Consider the following 18,460-nt stretch of genomic DNA (forward strand, 5'->3'; position numbering starts at 1 on the left):
CCCAAAGGATCTAAGATTCACAAGGTGGAAGTTTTTTACACTGTAAATTCTTGGACTATTTTTTGAAAGAATAAAGAGTTTCTCTCAAAATACTTTGACTCTGGGAGCTGATATTTTAAAGTAAGTACCAGATAACTGCCAAAATATCCAGACATTCAGTAACTGTGGATCTCCTTGTGCTCCACTTTCTATGAAATGCTCATCTAGATGATGACTTTTACCTTGTAACTCAAAAAACCCCAAGGTTTCTGCCTCATTTTGCTCCCCCATTCCCCTTCTCTTGTATCTCAGAGTTTGCTCAGGGTTCTGGGATCTCATATCCTCAGTTTTAGGCACGGCACAGATGACTCAAAGGACATCTGTAGGCTTGGGGAAGAGAACTCAGAGCACTGAGCCAACGTGTCATCGTGAGATGAAAAATAATTTCAACAACACATCCTGAAAAATGGTCCCATCAGTTCCCCGGGGCTGCCTCTAATGAATTCTAATTAGAAGCTGTCACTTCTTGTTATGGGAAGACAGGAATGCTTCAGCTCTCCCACCCCTTAACCTTGGAGACACCGAGGTGAGATCTGTCCCCAGGAATGGTTACATTTTAGGGCTTTTTTTGCTCCTGGAGGAAATGAATTGGGAATTTCTGTGTGGGAAAAGGCAGCTCCAGGAGTGCTGGTTCCTCTCATGCTCTGAATCCATGCACATCGAGGCGCTCACTTTGAACATTTTCACACGTTTGTGCCTGTCATTTCTCATCCTCTGGACTCCTGCCTCAAAGTCCTCCTCCCCTGCTCACCCTATTCCCTCCCACATTTGTGCACCGGATTCCCAGAGTGGGATTCCCTCGAGGGCAGATCCAAACCCCATAAAGCCTTTAGGGTGAGTGTCCGGTGTGAAATGTGGCACATTTGTCTGTAGATTTATAAAACTGCAACCCCTAAACAATGCAGCCTCCTCCCAGCACATTCCTTCCATCCATCCATCTTTTTCAGCCACTTGGTTTCTTGACAGAATTTACATAACCTGGCTGAAAACACTCCCACAGCTGATTAAATCCTGCTACGGAGTCCAAAGCTCTGATTAAAAGGCTGGAGCTTTTTAATCTGTGCACTCCTTGCACAGATGGTTAACACTCACAGTTTGTTCTACAGGGGAGAAAGTGGCATTTTCTTTACAAGTACACACCCCCCGAGCTTTCCCATGGGAATTGCTTGTTCTGTTCAGATTATTATTTCAAAGCTGTCATCAGATGTGATCACCCACTGGATTAGAGGGAGCAAAAGGAGATGATCGGATAATCCCTGAGGCACAAAGCATTTTGAGTTGGGTTTGAAGGGAGCTGTCACCTATGGTCAATTTGTTTAGCTCAGGGGTTTCTCCTCCTCTGTATCTTCCTAAAAATACTCGAGCAGACCTTTAGAGATGTGGGATGTCGTGGGGATTTGTACGAGGAAGAATCCTCTGAATCATTTAAACATTGGTAAAGCACAAGCATGAAGCAAAGCCTTTGGCTCTCACTGGCCTTAGATCTGTTGCAGAAACATGGAGTTAAATCTGAACCTGAGTTTATTGCAGGAGTAAGGTTATTTGTTACAAAAGTAAAGTGCCTGCTCACAGACATTCTGTCAATCAAATCTTTCTCAGATAAACATTCCCTAATCTAGATTTTAACCTTTTCCAGACTCCTCTCTGTCACAAACCTCAAAAACTCCCAGTATTTTCTCAGGCAGGAATCAGCACATGAGGAAGTAATTAATGAGTGCAGGAGGGAAGGAAAAAAAAAAAAAAAAAAAAAAAAAAAAGAATGTGCTGAAAAAAGGCAAAATTGAGACTGAAACCCCTCATCCCACGGGCTGCCTGCTCAGTCCTCAGGATGCAGACAGGACATTCCAGCTCCTGACAAACAGCCTGAAGAGATGCTGGAGCATTCAGCAACCCCCAGGGCTGGGCATTTGTGTAAAGACACAATTGGGCAGTAAATCTGTCTGGAACAGTGGAGTGTCTTGGACTGAGTATCTGGGAATAGGAACGAGGTTATCCCTGGTCCTACACACACCCAATCCATGGCAGACAAATGCTGCCATGAAACATCCCATCAGTGCTGCTCTGCTTTTCAGAAGGAGCTGCAGTAATCAGTTAATTCATTAAGGAAAGCCTATAATGTTTAGTGGAAGCTCTATCAGAGCCAAATCACCCCATTTCCAGCAGGCTGAGCCTCACCCAAGGTCTGGCAGAACAAATCCACTTAAAATGCTTAGGGGGGGGGGAAAAAAATCCTACCACAAAAAATTTACTTTGGATAAATCATAACCTTACAGGAACACTGTGCCTCAGTTTTCCCGATGACAAATGGGGGTGACACAAGTGCCACTCAACCAATTCTCAGCAGTGCTGTAAAGCTCATTTGATTAACATTTATGAAACCACCACGCATGACTCTTAGAGGGGAATTGCTGCTGAAGAACTGTTGTGGTTGTTGCTTATTCCCCAGGTGCCTGAAAGAGGGAACTTGGCAGAATTCCAGAAGAAATATCCTTGTGAGCTCAGATAAAAGATGAGCCAACCTGACAGTCAGAGAAGATTCATTGCAAACCTGGGGGTCTTAGATCTGAGCTCAGAACCCAGGCAAGGCTCCAGGAGCTTTGTCTGTCCCGTGAGGTACAAAATCATGGAAAGGTTTGGGTTGGAAGGGACCTTTAAAGGTCACCTTGTGCATCCCCAACCTGGGTAAAACCAGCTGGGCTCTGCCAGAAGAGAGGACTCCACATGGAGGGCATGTCCAGAACACCTGGAACACCCCATCCCTGGAAGTGTCCAAGGCCGGGTTGGACAGGGCTTGGAGCAACCTGGGGTAGTGGAAGATGTCCCTGCCCACGGCAGGGATGAGCTTTAAGGCCCCTTCCAACGCAAACCATTGGGAAAAAGCCAAACTCCCAGCTTTCCCCTCGTGCCGCCCTCCTGCCTTTATCAGCTCCTATTTTCCCGAGGAGAAACCACGGCTTTTAGCAGCTTTTAAAGAACTCGTGCGAGGATGCTCTCCCGGTCCATCCATTCCCGTGTCCCTCATCCATCCCCCGTTAGCAACAGGTGCCGAGCAAGGAAGGGAACCCACGGACGAGGGGCTCCGGGTGACGCCGGCTCCCGGCGATGCCTGCCCCGGGGAGGGGCAGGGCTCGGGACTCTGTTGTCCCCTCGGTTGTCCCCTGTCCCCCTCTGTCCCCCCCGGTCCCCGCAGCCCCTCCCGCCGCCGAGGGCGGACTCTCCGCCGCCGCAGCCCGGATGCCGCCGCCGCCGCCGCCGCGTTCCTGGCCGCTCTCCCGGCCCCGGTGCCGCCGCTTCCTCCAGGATCTGCCGGCGGGGGAAGCCGCGGGGAGGGGGCCCAAGGGCTTCTCCTCCTCTCGCCGGGTTATTTTTTCCGGTGGTTGCTCCAGCGGGGGAGGTGGGAAGAGCCAAAGGCGGCGGTACCCCCTTCCCGCCCCCCCCATCTCCGCCGCAGCACATGGGAAGCAAAAGTTTTCCTCCTCCTCCTCCTCCTCCTCCTCCTCCTCCTGCTGCTGCTGCTGCTGCTCCTGCTCGGTGCCCTCCGCCCGCTGCCCTCGCCCCGCAGCCCCCCCGGGCCGCTCCCCGAGGATGCTCGGGCTCCGCTCGGACACCGATGTCCCGACGGCCAGCGAGGAGTAGAGCCCGGCAGGAGCCCCTGCAGGGCCGCGAGGGAGCGGAGCCGAGCCTGGGATCGCATCTTCCGGAGGGATCCGCGAGTTCGCGGAGGAACGCGGCCGCTGGGCGAAAATAACCAGATGCTTTAGCAGCGCCGGCGAGGCTGCGCTGCACCGCGGCGCTCCGGCCCCGCCATGGGCACCGGGATGTGCTCCAGGAGGCAGAAGGGGCTGCTGCAGACCGCCTTCTGCCTGCTCGCCCTGGCCTGCCTGGCCTCCGGAGTCTTCCTCTACAACCACTTGCAGCAGAAGGTGCGGAGCGCCGAGGCGCTGGCGCAGAAATACAAACAGCAGCAGGAAGCGCTGTCAGCCCAGCTCCAAGGTGAGTGACCCGCTCCGAGGCGTCCCTGGGTGTGCGCACCCTGCCCCGACTTCTCTCCCTCCCAGCCACGAGCAGGGTCCCCTGTTCATCTCTCGGCTTTGAGGATGCTGTGCCCGTTTCCTTCCCTCCTATTCGGATGCCAGGAATTAGAGCAGCCTTGAGTCTGAGTTAGCAAAGGGGGATCGGAGCTGGATCGGCGAGCTCAGCTGCGTCACGTCTATTCCATTTCTTCTCCCTTTGGCCGCGAATCCAAACCCCTGTCACGCCAAATGCGAGGCAGTAAAAACGCAGGGCAGGCTCTGGGATGCGGCTCCGCTCTCTCTGCCCCGTGTGGAAGTGAGCAGAGAGGGAAGGGATCTTTCCCTGAAGTTTTGTCACAGTCCGCTGCTGCCCGCTGCCTCTGCAAGGCGATAAACCCACCTCGTTCTCCAGAGGTTGGTCCGGGACTAAAAAAGCCCGGGACTAAAAAAGTCCGGGACTAAAAAGGTCGTGCCAGCTTTTTGGGGCTGATGGATGCTGCAGATTTTTAGCTCCCTAAAACAAGGGGAAGAAGAGAAGGAGGAGGAAGAATTGGCTTTTCTGACCCCGCTGACGATGGGTTCTCAGCTGACGAACCCACCTCGTTCTCGAGAGGTTGATCCGGGATTTAAAAAGTCGTGCGAGCTTTTTTGGGGCTGATGGATGCTGCAGATTTTTAACTCCCTAAAACAAGGGGAAGAAGAAGAGGAGGAGGAGGAGGAGGAGGAGGAGGAGGAAGAACTGGCTTTTCTGATCCCGCTGCCCAGCGCTTGGCTCCCCTGGCAAGAGCTGCCGGAGACCGGAAGGCAAACACAGCGTGTGGATTCCTCCTCCCCCTCTCTCCCCTCATTTGTCCTCTTTACATAAATGCCTCACTGTGGGAAAATGGGATTTTAGCCCTCGGGGAGCTGCCGGCAGGGAAGGCTGAGGACACGCGGTTACTCCACCGCTGAACTCTTATCTCCTTTGTCCAGCCCATCATTCCAGCCTTGCCGGGTGCGCCAAGGCCACGTTTCCAGCAGCTGTCACAGGATTTGGAGTCTCTGGGGGGATTTGCTGATTCCCCGTAGAGGAGAGGTTTGGTGGGAATGCCCTCGGGGTAGGCAGCACTCGGGTGTGTAATGCTGGAGGACGGGCTGCCCCTGGAGTGCCCACAGAATGAACCCATGTGGCCGCAAATTGTTCTACTCAAGGTCAAGAGATTATTTAACCCCTTTTTTTTCCCCTCCTCCTAAAAAGTCAGTTTAGATCACGGTGTTTATATGGGAGATCTTCCCTGGCTAAAATGAAATACTGGGTGTTCTGTCATGACTTTCGTGGACACATCCAGGTGTATTCTTTCCTACAGCCCGTCTTGCTGGGGCGTTCTGCAGATCCGCGGCTCAACGTTTGAGTCTTTTAGGGTTAAACCTTCTCCTGGTGGCTCTGTGCTGCAAATGGAGCATCCCACCAGGGCTGCTGGTGCCCAGGGCTGCGTGTTCTGTTTGCACAGCGTGGGGGGTGTGTGCGCTCCTCTCCAGGAAACAAATCCCAATCAGCCTTGGGAATGGATCTAATTCATGTGTGTTCAGCTTCAGCGCTGTTATCTATGGTTTGGTTCCATTGCTCCTACACCTACAGCTCAGTCCCAGCCACGATTCCCACCTGCAGCCCGAGTTTGGGATGTGCAGAGATCAGCAGGGCAGAAGTTAACCCAATTTCCTCCCTGGTGTACCATCATCTCTTACTTCTCCAGAGGATGACAGTGGCAGCCTCAGGGAACCCCAGTTTTGGGAACAACAGGCCAACAACTGAGCCAAGCTCACTTTTTTTCCACCCAAACGTGTGTGAATTGCAGAGCTGCAGCCTGTTGCTGGGATTCCTAACCCCCTGTCAGTCCTCCCATTCCTAAATACAGCTGTTGCCATGGCTACCCTTTTTTATTTTGAGAAGACACTCGCTTGCCCAACAATTTTAACAAAGGCAAGGCTTCTTTTTGGATTTGGCTGCTGGGGGAAGCCTGGCGAGGGGCAGATGGGAGAGATGCTCGTGGGAGGCTGGCACATCTGCCTCTGGTGCTGTGGCTGCTCCCTGCAGTGCTCTGGGGACAGTCCTGGGGCTCTGGGCTCTGTCCCTGCACTTGTTGCATGACTTTAATTCCTGCGTGCTCTTCTGCACCTGGCCCTGCCTTTTCAGCAAGGGGTTTCATTGTTTCAGCAGCTCCTTTGGCAGCAGGTGAGGGTGCCTTAGAGCCGAGTCCTGGCTGGATTCCAGCTGGATTTACACACTGACCACCCTCCATTCTCTGCTGGAAAAGCAAATTGTTCAAGATTTCCTGGCTCCCTGGCCTCCGAACTGCGCCGTGCCAGTTTGGTCAGATGAGCTGTTGCTGTGTCTCAGCACAAAGATGAGTAAAGAATCATGGAATTTTGGATTGTCCTGAGCTGGGAGGGACCCACTGGGATCATCCAGGTCCATCTCCTGGCCCTGAACACCCCCAGGAGCTGAGACACTGCTGAATCCCTGCTCTGTGTGAAGCTAAACCCACTTTGGGCTCTGGGGGCCCTGTAGGAAAGGCAGGAGAGATTAAAACTTCCTTTTCTAGTCACTGGAGGTTACTTCAGTTGATCTGGCTTGTAAAAACAGGGTCGGGGAGAGCCAGATTTTGTGCTGTGAAATTCAGAATGAACAGCCTGTGATCGGGAGCTGTCGCTGAAGCCTCCCCTGCTCTGGGATGGATCTGTGGCTGTGGGTGTTAACACAGCCCTTCGCTGGTGGGAAGGTCCCATCACATCAAAGCCTTGCCCTCAGGAGCTCATCTGCAAGAAAGTCGGGTGTGGGAGAGTCACAAAGTGAGAGCCCAGGGCTCCCAAATCCTCTGGGAAGTGGCTGATGTTCTCAAGCTGACAATTCCCTTGGACAAGGCTTTCCAGCAGCACCCAGGGCCCTTGGTGTGCTCAGCTGGGGAAGCCCTCAGGGTGACATCGGAGCAGCCTGCTGGGGAAAGGGCTCCTAAAAATAAAGCTGTGACACTTGAGGAGACGCTTGGACAGCTGCAGAGCTGCGTTTGCTGCTTGGCAGGGGGAAACCTCCTTCCAGACTGGAAGCACCGCTGGAATGGTGTGGACAGTAGGGTTCAGAGGAAGGTCTGGGTGGAGTGGTCTGAGCATCGCTGGGATGTCTGTGTGTTGACACAGATAAGGAAGGAGACAGCCTGGCTCGCCTATGGCCCCTTGCTGCCCCTTGAGGGGGGTCAGAAGGGACAGGGGAATTTCCTGCTCCAGCCTGACCTGAGTGGAGCTGGCAGGGTCCACAGATCCACTCGGAGTGAGAGCGTGAGTCACCTGGGGCTCTTGGCGTGGCAGGATTTCAGCAGGGAAGGGATCTGCACTGGTTTCATCTCCATTTTCCTGGAGACCACGAGTTATGGCACCACCGGCCCCCAAAATTCTTGGCTGGAATCTTGGCTCTGGGAGTTTTCTTTCACCACCTCTCCCTCTGAGTGCTGCCCAGGGCCATCCTGGCCCCGCGGAGGGCACGAGGAGCCCCTTGGAGCTGAGTGTGGTGGCATTGCCACATTGTTGGAACCCAGCACATCCCTCTGGCTGCCCTGGCTGGTTCCAGACCCTGGCAGGGGGCTCAGAGACCCTGGCACGAAGTCAAAAACACCTGTGGCTTCCATTTTAGCCCGTGGAAAAAGCTGCCAACTCTGTATGAGGAATTACAAGCCACAAGGGTTTGAGCAGTGTGATATTTGAATTAACACAGGGTGGAAAAGTAGAATTTTGGGATTTTTAGAATGGGGTTCAAGATGGAGGGATTTGGGCATGTCCTGACCTCCTTCTCCTTCTCCTTGCCCTCCATGTCTCGCTGTGCTGGTGACACTCTTCTGTTGGTTTAAGGCACAGACACACTGTCCAACATCAATGACAGACATTGGCACGTTATTGTAACCACGGCACACGGAGTTTTGGGTATAAAATGTGAGCAGTGCCCTGAGGGCAGACAGAATGCCATGGCCGAGCTGCTGGACAGAGCTCAGCAGGGCAGAGAGAGAATGTTCTAGAGAAGGGAAAATGAACAGCCTTGAGGAGCCGACCCTGCGCATTCAGACTCCTCCTTTGGCTGCGGGGCTGGGAAACAAAAGGACTTTGACACTCTCGGGGTCACCCCAACACCCAGACCCCGAGACCAGACCAGTGGCTCCATCACCACCCTCCACCTGCCACTTCCATGTGTTCATTGCCACTCTCACTTCTGTGTGTGGTGGGCTGCTTGGCTCCGTTTTTCTCAGTGCGTTGTGGAAGAGGAAAAAAACAAAATCTCTCCTGCACTGAGGGCCAGTCAATGGCTGGGTTGTGGAAGGGAAAAAATCCTGGCCTGGGTTGTGGAAGGGGAAAAAAAAAAATCTCTTCTGCACTGACACCCAGTCAATGGCTGGGTTGTGGAAGGGAAAAAAAAATCTCTCCTGCCTGGTGCTGGTGCCTTTCCAGAGCAGGTGACTCTGGCTGCTTGAGCCCACACAAACACAATTTAAACATCTCTTGGGCATCACATCAAAGCAAAACCTGAGTGCAAACATTCCCAGTTTGTGGGTACGACTGGTGTGTTATAGTGCAGCCCAAATATCCCCTCCCTTTATTCCTTCCCCTGAGCATCTGTGGATGAGATGCTGGAGAAGGGGAATCACTTCCAGGCTGCTCCTCTGTGGGTGAATGTCAGGCTGTGACAGAAAAATAACTGAATTTTTATTAATGGTGGGAAAAATATCTATTTTTTTTAATGGTGGGAAAAAATATCTGAATTTTAATGGTGGGGAAAATATCTAATTTTTTTTTAATGGTGGGAAAAATATCTGGATTTTTTTTTAATGGTGGGAAAAATATCTGGATTTTTTAATGGTGGGAAAAAAATTGATTTTTTTTTAATGGTGGGAAAAATATCTGAATTTTTTTTAATGGGGGGAAAAATATGGGGATAAATAGGAGGTTTGTCAAGCTCTGCCTCTCTCTGCCCCCACAGTGGTGTACGAGCACCGGTCCAGGCTGGAGCGGTCCCTGCAGAAGGAGAGGGGGGAGCACAAGAAGACAAAGGAAGGTGAGTCCCCAGCAGTGGCCAGGCAAAGCCCCAGCTGTCCCCAAATTCTCAGTTCAGTCAGAGAGAAAAAGAGACATTTCTACCAGGCTGGGCCTGGGAGAGAGTTGGAAAGGAATGTAAATAATTATTTCTCTCTTGTTCACATTGTTTATAGATATGTTCTGCCACCGTGCGTCATTGGCACGCACCAATGGTGTGAGATGTTTTTACTCTAAGACCAATGAAATTGGTCTGCACGATGTTCTCTATAAATAGGGAGGTGCATTTGAAATAAATCACTTTTTCTTCTCGGCTTCTGATCTTGGAGTTCTTCTGCTCCCGTCTTGCCTCAACAGCGACAGGTGGGCTCTGCTCTCTCCTGTTGCCCTGCTTTTTAAAAGTGTTAAGTTTTCTTTTATAGTTCTTTTGAAAGTTTTAAAGCTCTCATCAAACTTCTTTAGCCTTCTGATAACGTTTCCATCTTTCTACTGCAGTTCTCACACGCTGTTCATGTAAACAATGATTGTTTTGCATTCTCCTTTGTGGGAGGAGAGAATTGATGGATGTTGGTTTGACCAGTGTGGTTGGAGAAGTGGCAATTTCACCCTCCAAACCACTGTCACTTTTAGAATTCTATATATTGCGAGGTCAGAAATAAAATTAGTTTATTTTTCTCTTTTGAACTTACTGAGCTCCTGTGTACTCATTTTGTGTCCAACACTCTCCTGCTGCCACATTTGTCCTCAGGCCAGTCTGTGAGCAGCAGTCCCCCTGTGGGGTGTTTGAACTTTAACACTTTAGTCACTTCAGCCCAGTGACTAAAACCTTTCACTGGGCTGTGTTTTTTTTTCTTGGAAAGAAATCAGCTTTCTCCCAAAATTGAGCTGAGCTCTACAAGTGCTCCGTGGCATCAGCGTCACCGCCCTCCACTCATGGACATGGTGGAGCTGATGCACAGGAGGACACACAAACATTCAGGGGTTTGAAAACCATGGAACCTGGACACACAAACATTCAGGGGTTTGAAAACCATGGAACCCAGAGACACAAACATTCAGGGGTTTGAAAACCATGGAACCCTGAGACACAAACATTCAGGGGTTTGAAAACCATGGAACCCGGACACACAAACATTCAGGGGTTTGAAAACCATGGAACCCAGAGACACAAACATTCAGGGGTTTGAAAACCATGGAACCCTGAGACACAAACATTCAGGGGTTTGAAAACCATGGAACCCAGAGACACAAACATTCAGGGGTTTGAAGGCCATGGAACCCAGACACACAAACATTCAGGGGGTTTGAAAACCATGGAACCCAGAGACACAAACATTCAGGGGTTTGAAGGCCATGGAACCCAGACACACAAACATTCAGGGGTTTGAAAACCATGGAACCCAGAGACACAAACATTCAGGGGTTTGAAGGCCATGGAACCCAGACACACAAACATTCAGGGGTTTGAAGGACATGGAACCCGGACACACAAACATTCAGGGGTTTGAAAACCATGGCTTTTAAGGCCATGGAACCCAGCAGGAAGCAGGAACCCAAGAGATCAGCTCGTGAGCCCTTCAGCAGAGGGCTGTGCTTGGCTGTCAGGCCCCTCAGCAGTTTCATAAATTGGGTTTTAGCTCGAGAAGTCGTGTGTGGGGTGACATCCCTGCCCTCACTCCAGCGTGCTCTGGGCTCCTGGGTGCTGCATCCAGCATCCAGCCTTGCCTGCAGCTCTGGGGCTGCCTGAGGCAGAACCTGCATTGCCTGCAGCTCTGTGCCTGCATTTCCTGCATTTCTGTGCTGCCTCTTTGTCGTAGTTGAGATGGGGACAATACAAAATAACACCCTCTGTTTTCAGAAGGCTCCAAACCCATTTTTATTCTAGCATGCATGCTTTTTATTCATTCTTACAAAGCTCCCAAGTTCACTCATTGGTCAGGAAACACAAACCAAGGGCTCATTGCAACAGGCAGCTGCAGCTTTCTCTTCTTTATTCTTCTTTATTTCTTGGTTTCTGTGTCAACGACCTTGGCAGGAAAGTCTTTCAGGGGTGGACATGGATCCTCTTCTCAAACTTCTCTCTGGCTCAGAGAAGTCGCTGTAAAACCTCTTCCACACCTCTTTAATTCACTTGTTGAGAAAATGAAGCATCCTTGTACGCATTACCTTGTGGAACCTTTCTGTTTTGAGAAGCTGGCCCAGATGAGATCAGCTCGTGAGTTTGGGTCTCACAGCACCTTTTCCAAACTCACCTCTTCTCGGGGTCTGGGTGTTGGGGTGACCCCGAGAGTGTCAAAGTCCTTTTGTTTCCCAGCCCCGCAGCCAAAGGAGGAGTCTGAATGCGCAGGGTCGGCTCCTCAAGGCTGTTTATTTTCCCTTATCTAGAACATTCTCTCTCTGCCCTGCTGAGCTCTGTCCAGCAGCTCGGCCATGGCATTCTGTCTGCCCTCAGGGCAGTGTTCACATTTTATACCCAAAACTCCGTGTGCCGTGGTTACAATAACGTGCCAATGTCTGTCATTGATGTTGGGCAGTGTGTCTGTGCCTTAAACCAACAGAAAAGTGTCACCAGCACAGCGAGACATGGAGGGCAAGGAGAAGGAGAAGAAGGCCAGGACACGCCCAAATTCCTCCATCTTGTCCCCTTGAGCCCCATTCTAAAAGTCCCAAAATTCTATTTTTCCACCCTGTGTTAGTTCAAATATCACACTGCTCAAACCCTTGTGGCTTGTAATTCCTCATACAAAATTGACAGCTTTTCCCACGGGCTAAAATGGAAGCCACAGGTGTTTTTGACTTCATGCCAGGGTCTCTGAGCCCCTGCCAGGGTCTGGAGCCAGCCAGAGCAGCCAGAGGGATGTGCTGGGCTCCGGCAACGTCTCAGCTCAGAGAACCCCAAAAAGTCACTCAGCTCCCTTGACATCAAAGCTGCAGCTCTTTGTGACCTGGGAGAGCAGCAAAGATCTTGGCTGTGGGAAGGGAAGGGAAGGGAAGGGAAGGGAAGGGAAGGGAAGGGAAGGGAAGGGAAGGGAAGGGAAGGGAAGGGAAGGGAAGGGAAGGGAAGGGAAGGGAAGGGAAGGGAAGGGAAGGGAAGGGAAGGGAAGGGAAGGGAAGGGAAGGGAAGGGAAGGGAAGGGAAGGGAAGGGAAGGGAAGGGAAGGGAAGGGAAGGGAAGGGAAGGGAAGGGAAGGGCATTTTTTGGGTGGCCAGCTCTCATGGAAAGCACTCCCACCTTCCCCAGGGCACGGAATGCTCTCCCAGCAGCACCTGCACTCCAGCTTGTTCACTTGCAGCCTTTTGCTCAGCAAGCTGAGAAAACTTCCAGAATTGAACGATAAAACTGAAATTGTAGGTGTGTAGTTCGAATAGAAGTGTGTAACATCACACAGTTAGAAAACTTTAAGGTTTTAAAAGATAGCAATATATAAAAAAAGCAAGTTAAAAGTTTTAAACAGAAGCTGCTCCTTCTTCCCTCCCCTCCAAAACCCAAACCAGCCCCTTGTGAAATCCTCACCTCCTTTTCTCCCCTCTCTAGATTTTTTAGTGTACAAGTTAGAAGCTCAGGAAGCGCTCAACAAGGAGAAGGTACGTGTGGTTTGCCCCAGGCTGCCCGGGCAGCAATGGGAAATGGTTTTGTTCTGGTGCCACTGGGTTCATTCCTTCCCCTGAGCATCTGTGGATGAGATGCTGGAGAAGGGGAATCTCTTCCAGGCCACTCCTCTGTGGGTGAACGTCAGCCTGGGACAGAAAAATATCTGAATTTTTATTAACGGTGGGGAAAATATCTGATTTTTTAATGGTGAGAAAAATATCTGAATTTTTTAATGGTGGGAAAAAGATCTGATTTTTTTTTAACAGTGGGGGAAATATCGGATTTTTTTTTAATAGTGGGAAAAATATCTGTATTATTTTAATGACGGGAAAAATATCTATATTTTTTAATGGTGGGAAAAATATCTGAATTTTTAAATGATGGAAAAAATATCTAAATTTTTTTAATGATGGGAAAAATATCTGATTTTTTAAATGGTGGGGAAAATATCTGAATTTTTTAATGGTGGGAAAAATACCTGAATTATTTTAATGATAGGAAAAATATCTGAATTTTTTAAATGATGGGAAAAAATATCTGTATTTTTTTAAATGGTGGGAAAAATATCTGAATTTTTTAAATGGTGGGAAAAATATCTAATTTTTTAATGGTGGGAAAAATATCTGATTTTTAAAATGGTGGGGGAAATATCTGAATTTTTTTAATGATGGGGGAAAAATATCTGAATTTTTTAATGGTGGGGGAAATATCTGAATTTTTTAATGATGGAAAAAATATCTGAATTTTTTAATGATGGGAAAAATATCTTAATTTTTTAATGGTGGGGGAAATATCTGAATTATTTTAATGATGGGGGGAAAATATCTGAATTTTTTAATGGTGGGGGAAATATCAGAATTTTTTAATGATGGAAAAAATATCTGAATTTTTTAATGATGGGAAAAATATCTTAATTTTTTAATGGTGGGAAAAATATCTGAATTTTTTTTAACAGTGGGGAAAATATCTGAATTTTTTTTTTAGTAGTGGGGAAAATATCTGATTTTTTAAATAATGGGGAAAATATCTAATTTTTTTTTTTTTTAATGATGGAAAAAATATCTGAATTTTTTTAATGATGGGAAAAATATCTGAATTTTTTTTAAAATGATGGGAAAAATATCTGATTTTTTTTTTTTAAATGATGGAAAAAATATCTGATTTTTTTTTTTAGTAGTGGGGAAAATATCTGATTTTTTAAATAATGGGGAAAATATCTGATTTTTTTTTTTTAAATGATGGAAAAAATATCTAAATTTTTTTAATGATGGGAAAAATATCTGAATTTTTTTTTAAATGATGGGAAAAATATCTGATTTTTTTTTTTTAAATGATGGAAAAAATATCTGATTTTTTTTTTTTTTAGTAGTGGGGAAATTATCTGATTTTTTAAATAATGGGGAAAATATCTAATTTTTTTTTAATGATGGAAAAAATATCTAAATTTTTTTAATGATGGGAAAAATATCTGTATTTTTTAAAATGATGGAAAAAATATCTGATTTTTTTTTTTTAATGATGGAAAAAATATCTGAATTTTTTTTTTTAGTAGTGGGGAAAATATCTGATTTTTTAAATAACGGGGGAAAATATCTGATTTTTTTTTAACGGCGGGGGAAAAGATCTGAATTTTTGCGCTCAGCTTGGCTGCTGTGCCCGCTCACGCTTTGCCTGGGGCTCACTCCATTTTCTGGATTTTGTGGTGGAAACGCTGCAGGTTCTGTGTGTGGGCGCCAGCCTGAGCTCTGCTGCTTTCTCTGCCTCCCCCTCAGCCTCCAGAGAAGGGAGCCGTGTAAAAAACTCCTTCAGCACCAAGCCGGGCCTGGATACAGGGCTGAAGGCCAAGGAAAACCACTCAGATCTTAATTAAATGCGCAATTAATGTTAATTAAAATGAATGTTTATTTAAACAAATTTATATTAAAATTATTGATAAGTGTTATTATTATTAATGTCTAATAAAATTAATAATAACTGTTATTCAAATTAATGTTTATTTAAATGAATGTTCATTAAAATTAATGATAAATGTTCTTATAATTAACATCTAATACAATTAAAATAAATTATAATATAATATAATATAATATAATATAATATAATATAATATAATATAATATAATATAATATAATACAATATAATATAATACAATATAATATAATATAATATAATATAATATAATATAATATAAATTATATTTTACATTATATATAAAATATATAATATTATAATATATTATATATATTATATAATGTATTATATATATTATAAATATTATAATTTATATATTCTATATAATCTATATAATATATAATACAAATATTATAAATATAATATAAATTATAATAAAATAGAATATAATAAAATATAAATTATATTTAATATTATATATGATATATAAAATATATTATAATATATAATATATAATATACATATTTATAGTATATATAATATATTATATTATATATTTAATATATAATATATATTATAAATATTATAATTTATATATTCTATATAATATATAATATACATAATATATATTATAAATATAATATAAATTATATTATATTACATTACATTACATTATATTATATAATATTATATTATATTATATTATATTATATTATATTATATTATATTATATTACATTATAATTAATATGTCTTAAAATTAATGTTTATCCAAATTATCCAAATTATTTTTACTTTTAACTCCATAACTGATTTCTTATGTTCCGCAAGGCGGACTTTTTTTTTTGTCTAATTACAAAATGCTCCTTAAATTCATGAAGAAGAAGGTGAAGAACCGTAATTACACCCCAACATTATCATTGGCTAGGTTGCTTTGAGCAGGTGCTGTGAGGAAGTTCTTTGGGAAAAGTTCTTTTCCTGTTGGAAGCCTCCTTCCTGAGAATTTTGGATTTTCTCTGCTGCCAAGCACTGACCCGCCAGGAGAGCACCGCATTTGACCTGAAGCTGTAGAGAAAACTTCCAAAACTAAATGATAAAACTGAGATTACGAGGGTGCAGTTTGAGTAGAAGTGATATCACGTATGTGATATAATAATGTAGGTGACAGGATGAATAAAAGTCATATCACATCGCAGACAACGTTAAAGTTTTAAAATATAGTAATAAATGAAAAGCCAGACAGAATTTTAAAGCAGAAGCTGCTCCTTCTTCTTCACCTCCTTCTCCACGGGTTTGGGTGGTTTTGTGTAATTGATAAAAAAGTCCACATTGCGGACCACAAGTAGTTGGTTATTGAGTTAAAAATAAAAATAATTTAGGTGTAATTGCTAATTGGGCAGTTTATCCTTAAAAAGCTTTGTAGAAAGAGAGACACGGCTCCATTTTTAGTTTGTTGGAGTGCAGCAGGACTCAGGGTTTTGGGAGATAAGAACAGAGATAAGAACTAATAAACACCTGAGCCCCAACGAGAAATTCCATCTCACGCATTTCATCCCAGCCCTGGCAAAAAGAAGAGAAGAGCTCAACGTTTTCCTGCCTTGCACGTTCTGCTGCTCCCCGTGCTGGGCTGGTCCCAGTCCCTCCCTGAGGGTCAGAATTTGGGCAGGTGCTTCTCTGGGGTTTTTCTCCCTCCCCCGGCTTTTCCTGGACTCTGATGGATCTTTTTTTTCTCTCCCCAGCAAGACTCCATGAACAGATACGGGGCCCTCAGCTCCCAGCACAAGATCCTGAAGGTAAGGGAGGTTTGGCTGCTGTGTTTTAGGGGATGGAGGATCCCAGGATTCCTGCACTTGGGAACAGAGCTAAAGAATAAAGCTGGGATTTATTAAAGGATCTCCTCGTGGATCCACCTTGGGCAGCACCAGAGCCCAGCCAGGGCTGCACCCAAGGTGAACCCAAATGGTCCCAAGAAATGGATGATTGGTCACAAAATGATCAGCTCTGCTCCATTTGCACCTTGGAGTTGATTGTCCCATTCCAGCTTTAGCCCAGGCAGTCCCATCCTGCTTGTTTTTCTCTCTCCAGCCCACGCTGTTTGTGCTCCTGGGCCTGAGCTTTGGATCATTTGTCCTTGGTGCCCAGCTGGAGCAGGAATTGTTTTGTCTCCCTGCTCTGTGCACAGAGCTCAGCATCCCCTCATGTGAAGCTCAGAGCCACACACTAAAGCAGCAGAGAGTGTGAAAAATAGAAAAGCTGAACCTGAGGCATCAGCACAGAATGTGAAAAATAGAAAAGCTGAACCTGAGACATCAGCAGAGAATCTGAAAAGTAGAAAAGTTAAAACTTAAGGCATCAGTAGAGTACCTGAAAAATAGAAAAGTTAAACCTGAGACATCAGCACAGAATCTGAAAAATAGAAAAGCCCAAACCTGAGGCATCAGCAGAGAATCTGGAAAATAGAAAAGATAAAGGCTGAAGCATCACCTGGGGAGGAGCTCAGTGTTCACCCACGCTCCTCCCTGAGTGCCCAGCTCCAGGGCAGGTCCCTGCTGATCCTGTGCCAGGTCACAGCTCTCACCTTTCAATGGCAGCCTGTGGGAATAAATCACACCAACTCCATTTTCTTAATGGTGGAAAAAGCCCGTTCTTTGCCCACAAAACTCCTTTTTATACAGTTTTACACACCTCCAATTGCTTAGGAGCTTTCTTGCCAACTGCTTTTATTGGTTAGTAACAAGTTGTTAATCTTGTGTTATTATCAATCTCGTTATTATTGTGTTGATTGGTCACTCAGACTCTCGGTGTGCAGAGCAAGTTGTTTGTGAAAGATAATTTATATTTTTCCATCTAACAGTTTAAAACCAGGTATACAGGTTTTAAAACCTGTAAAACCAGTGTATACAGGTGCTAAGTTGGTTTTGACCCAGGAATAGATTGTTTTGTTAAATGAACTGCTCACACCAGGATTGATTTCACATGGGAACTTGCAAAATGCTAGCTTGGCTTAGAAGAAATGTCAGGCCAGCCAGAGAAGGCCTGATTTTGTGAGGCTTTTCTTTGTAATTTTTCTATTTTTCTTTATAATTTTTCTATCGTTTTTTCATGCTGCAACATCAGCCTTTGAGCACTTTTATCACACAGGGTTTGGCTGTTTTTTCTGGGTCTCTCAGTGTGAAAATGGGGGTTTATTCATTGGAGCTCACCTTTGGGCTCCTACCAAATATTGCAGTCCATGGAAGAGGCTCAGAGCAGGGCAGCTTCAAGCATTTTATAACATTTTATAGCATTTTATAGCATTTTATAGCATTTTATAGCATTTTATGGCTTATCACCTGCTCTACCTGAAGCACATCTTGATGTTCAATTTTGCTTTTGTTGGAGCAGAGCAACTGGGGGCTGCTGGGGTGGTTTTTAAAAAACGTTTTTAGTCTAAACTTGGCAGTGAAATGCTAATTGAAGTCTGGGATGGAGAGAGAGGGCTGGGTTCCAGCAGCCCTTAGCACCACTGGGCTGGATTTCCTGAGCTGAGCTGGACCTCCAGCTGCCTGGCTTTTGGATTTTGGATTCCAGCTTGAAAAAAGGAAGTACAGTTCTGTCTCTTGGGCATTCTCCAGCTCTGTGGATTCTGGGAACGCTCTGCAACAGCAAAATTCCTCTTCATAGCAACTGCAGGCTGAGCAGAATGCTCTGCTTTGCTTCTCTCAGGGGGACACTCAGAGCTTTTTTTTTCCTCCTGGCTCCCTTTCTCCTGCTTCCTTTTATTGGAGGGGTAGGGGAAAAAAAACAACAAAACAACCCCAACAATCTATTTTTTTTTTTTAACTACATTTACAGCTGCTGAAAGACAAAACCAG

The 18,460-nt window shown here is 45.7% G+C and overlaps 1 protein-coding gene across 5 annotated transcripts in view; it reads left to right on the forward strand.

Moving 5' to 3' along the window:
* The first annotated feature begins 3,711 nt into the window (after positions 1-3,711).
* Positions 3,712-18,460, forward strand: part of LOC128818377 (Golgi integral membrane protein 4-like) — a 36,687-nt gene continuing 21,938 nt past the window's right edge. For all 5 annotated transcript variants that reach the window (XM_053997658.1, XM_053997659.1, XM_053997661.1 and 2 more), the window contains exons 1-4: positions 3,712-4,032; positions 9,052-9,126; positions 12,639-12,688; positions 16,346-16,399. In XM_053997658.1, the coding sequence (XP_053853633.1) occupies positions 3,846-4,032; positions 9,052-9,126; positions 12,639-12,688; positions 16,346-16,399 (366 nt within the window). In that variant the 5' untranslated portion in view covers positions 3,712-3,845. The remainder of the gene's footprint in view (positions 4,033-9,051; positions 9,127-12,638; positions 12,689-16,345; positions 16,400-18,460) is intronic.

Source organism: Vidua macroura, chromosome 23 (genome assembly GCF_024509145.1).
Source record: "Vidua macroura isolate BioBank_ID:100142 chromosome 23, ASM2450914v1, whole genome shotgun sequence".
Taxonomy (NCBI): domain Eukaryota; kingdom Metazoa; phylum Chordata; class Aves; order Passeriformes; family Viduidae; genus Vidua; species Vidua macroura.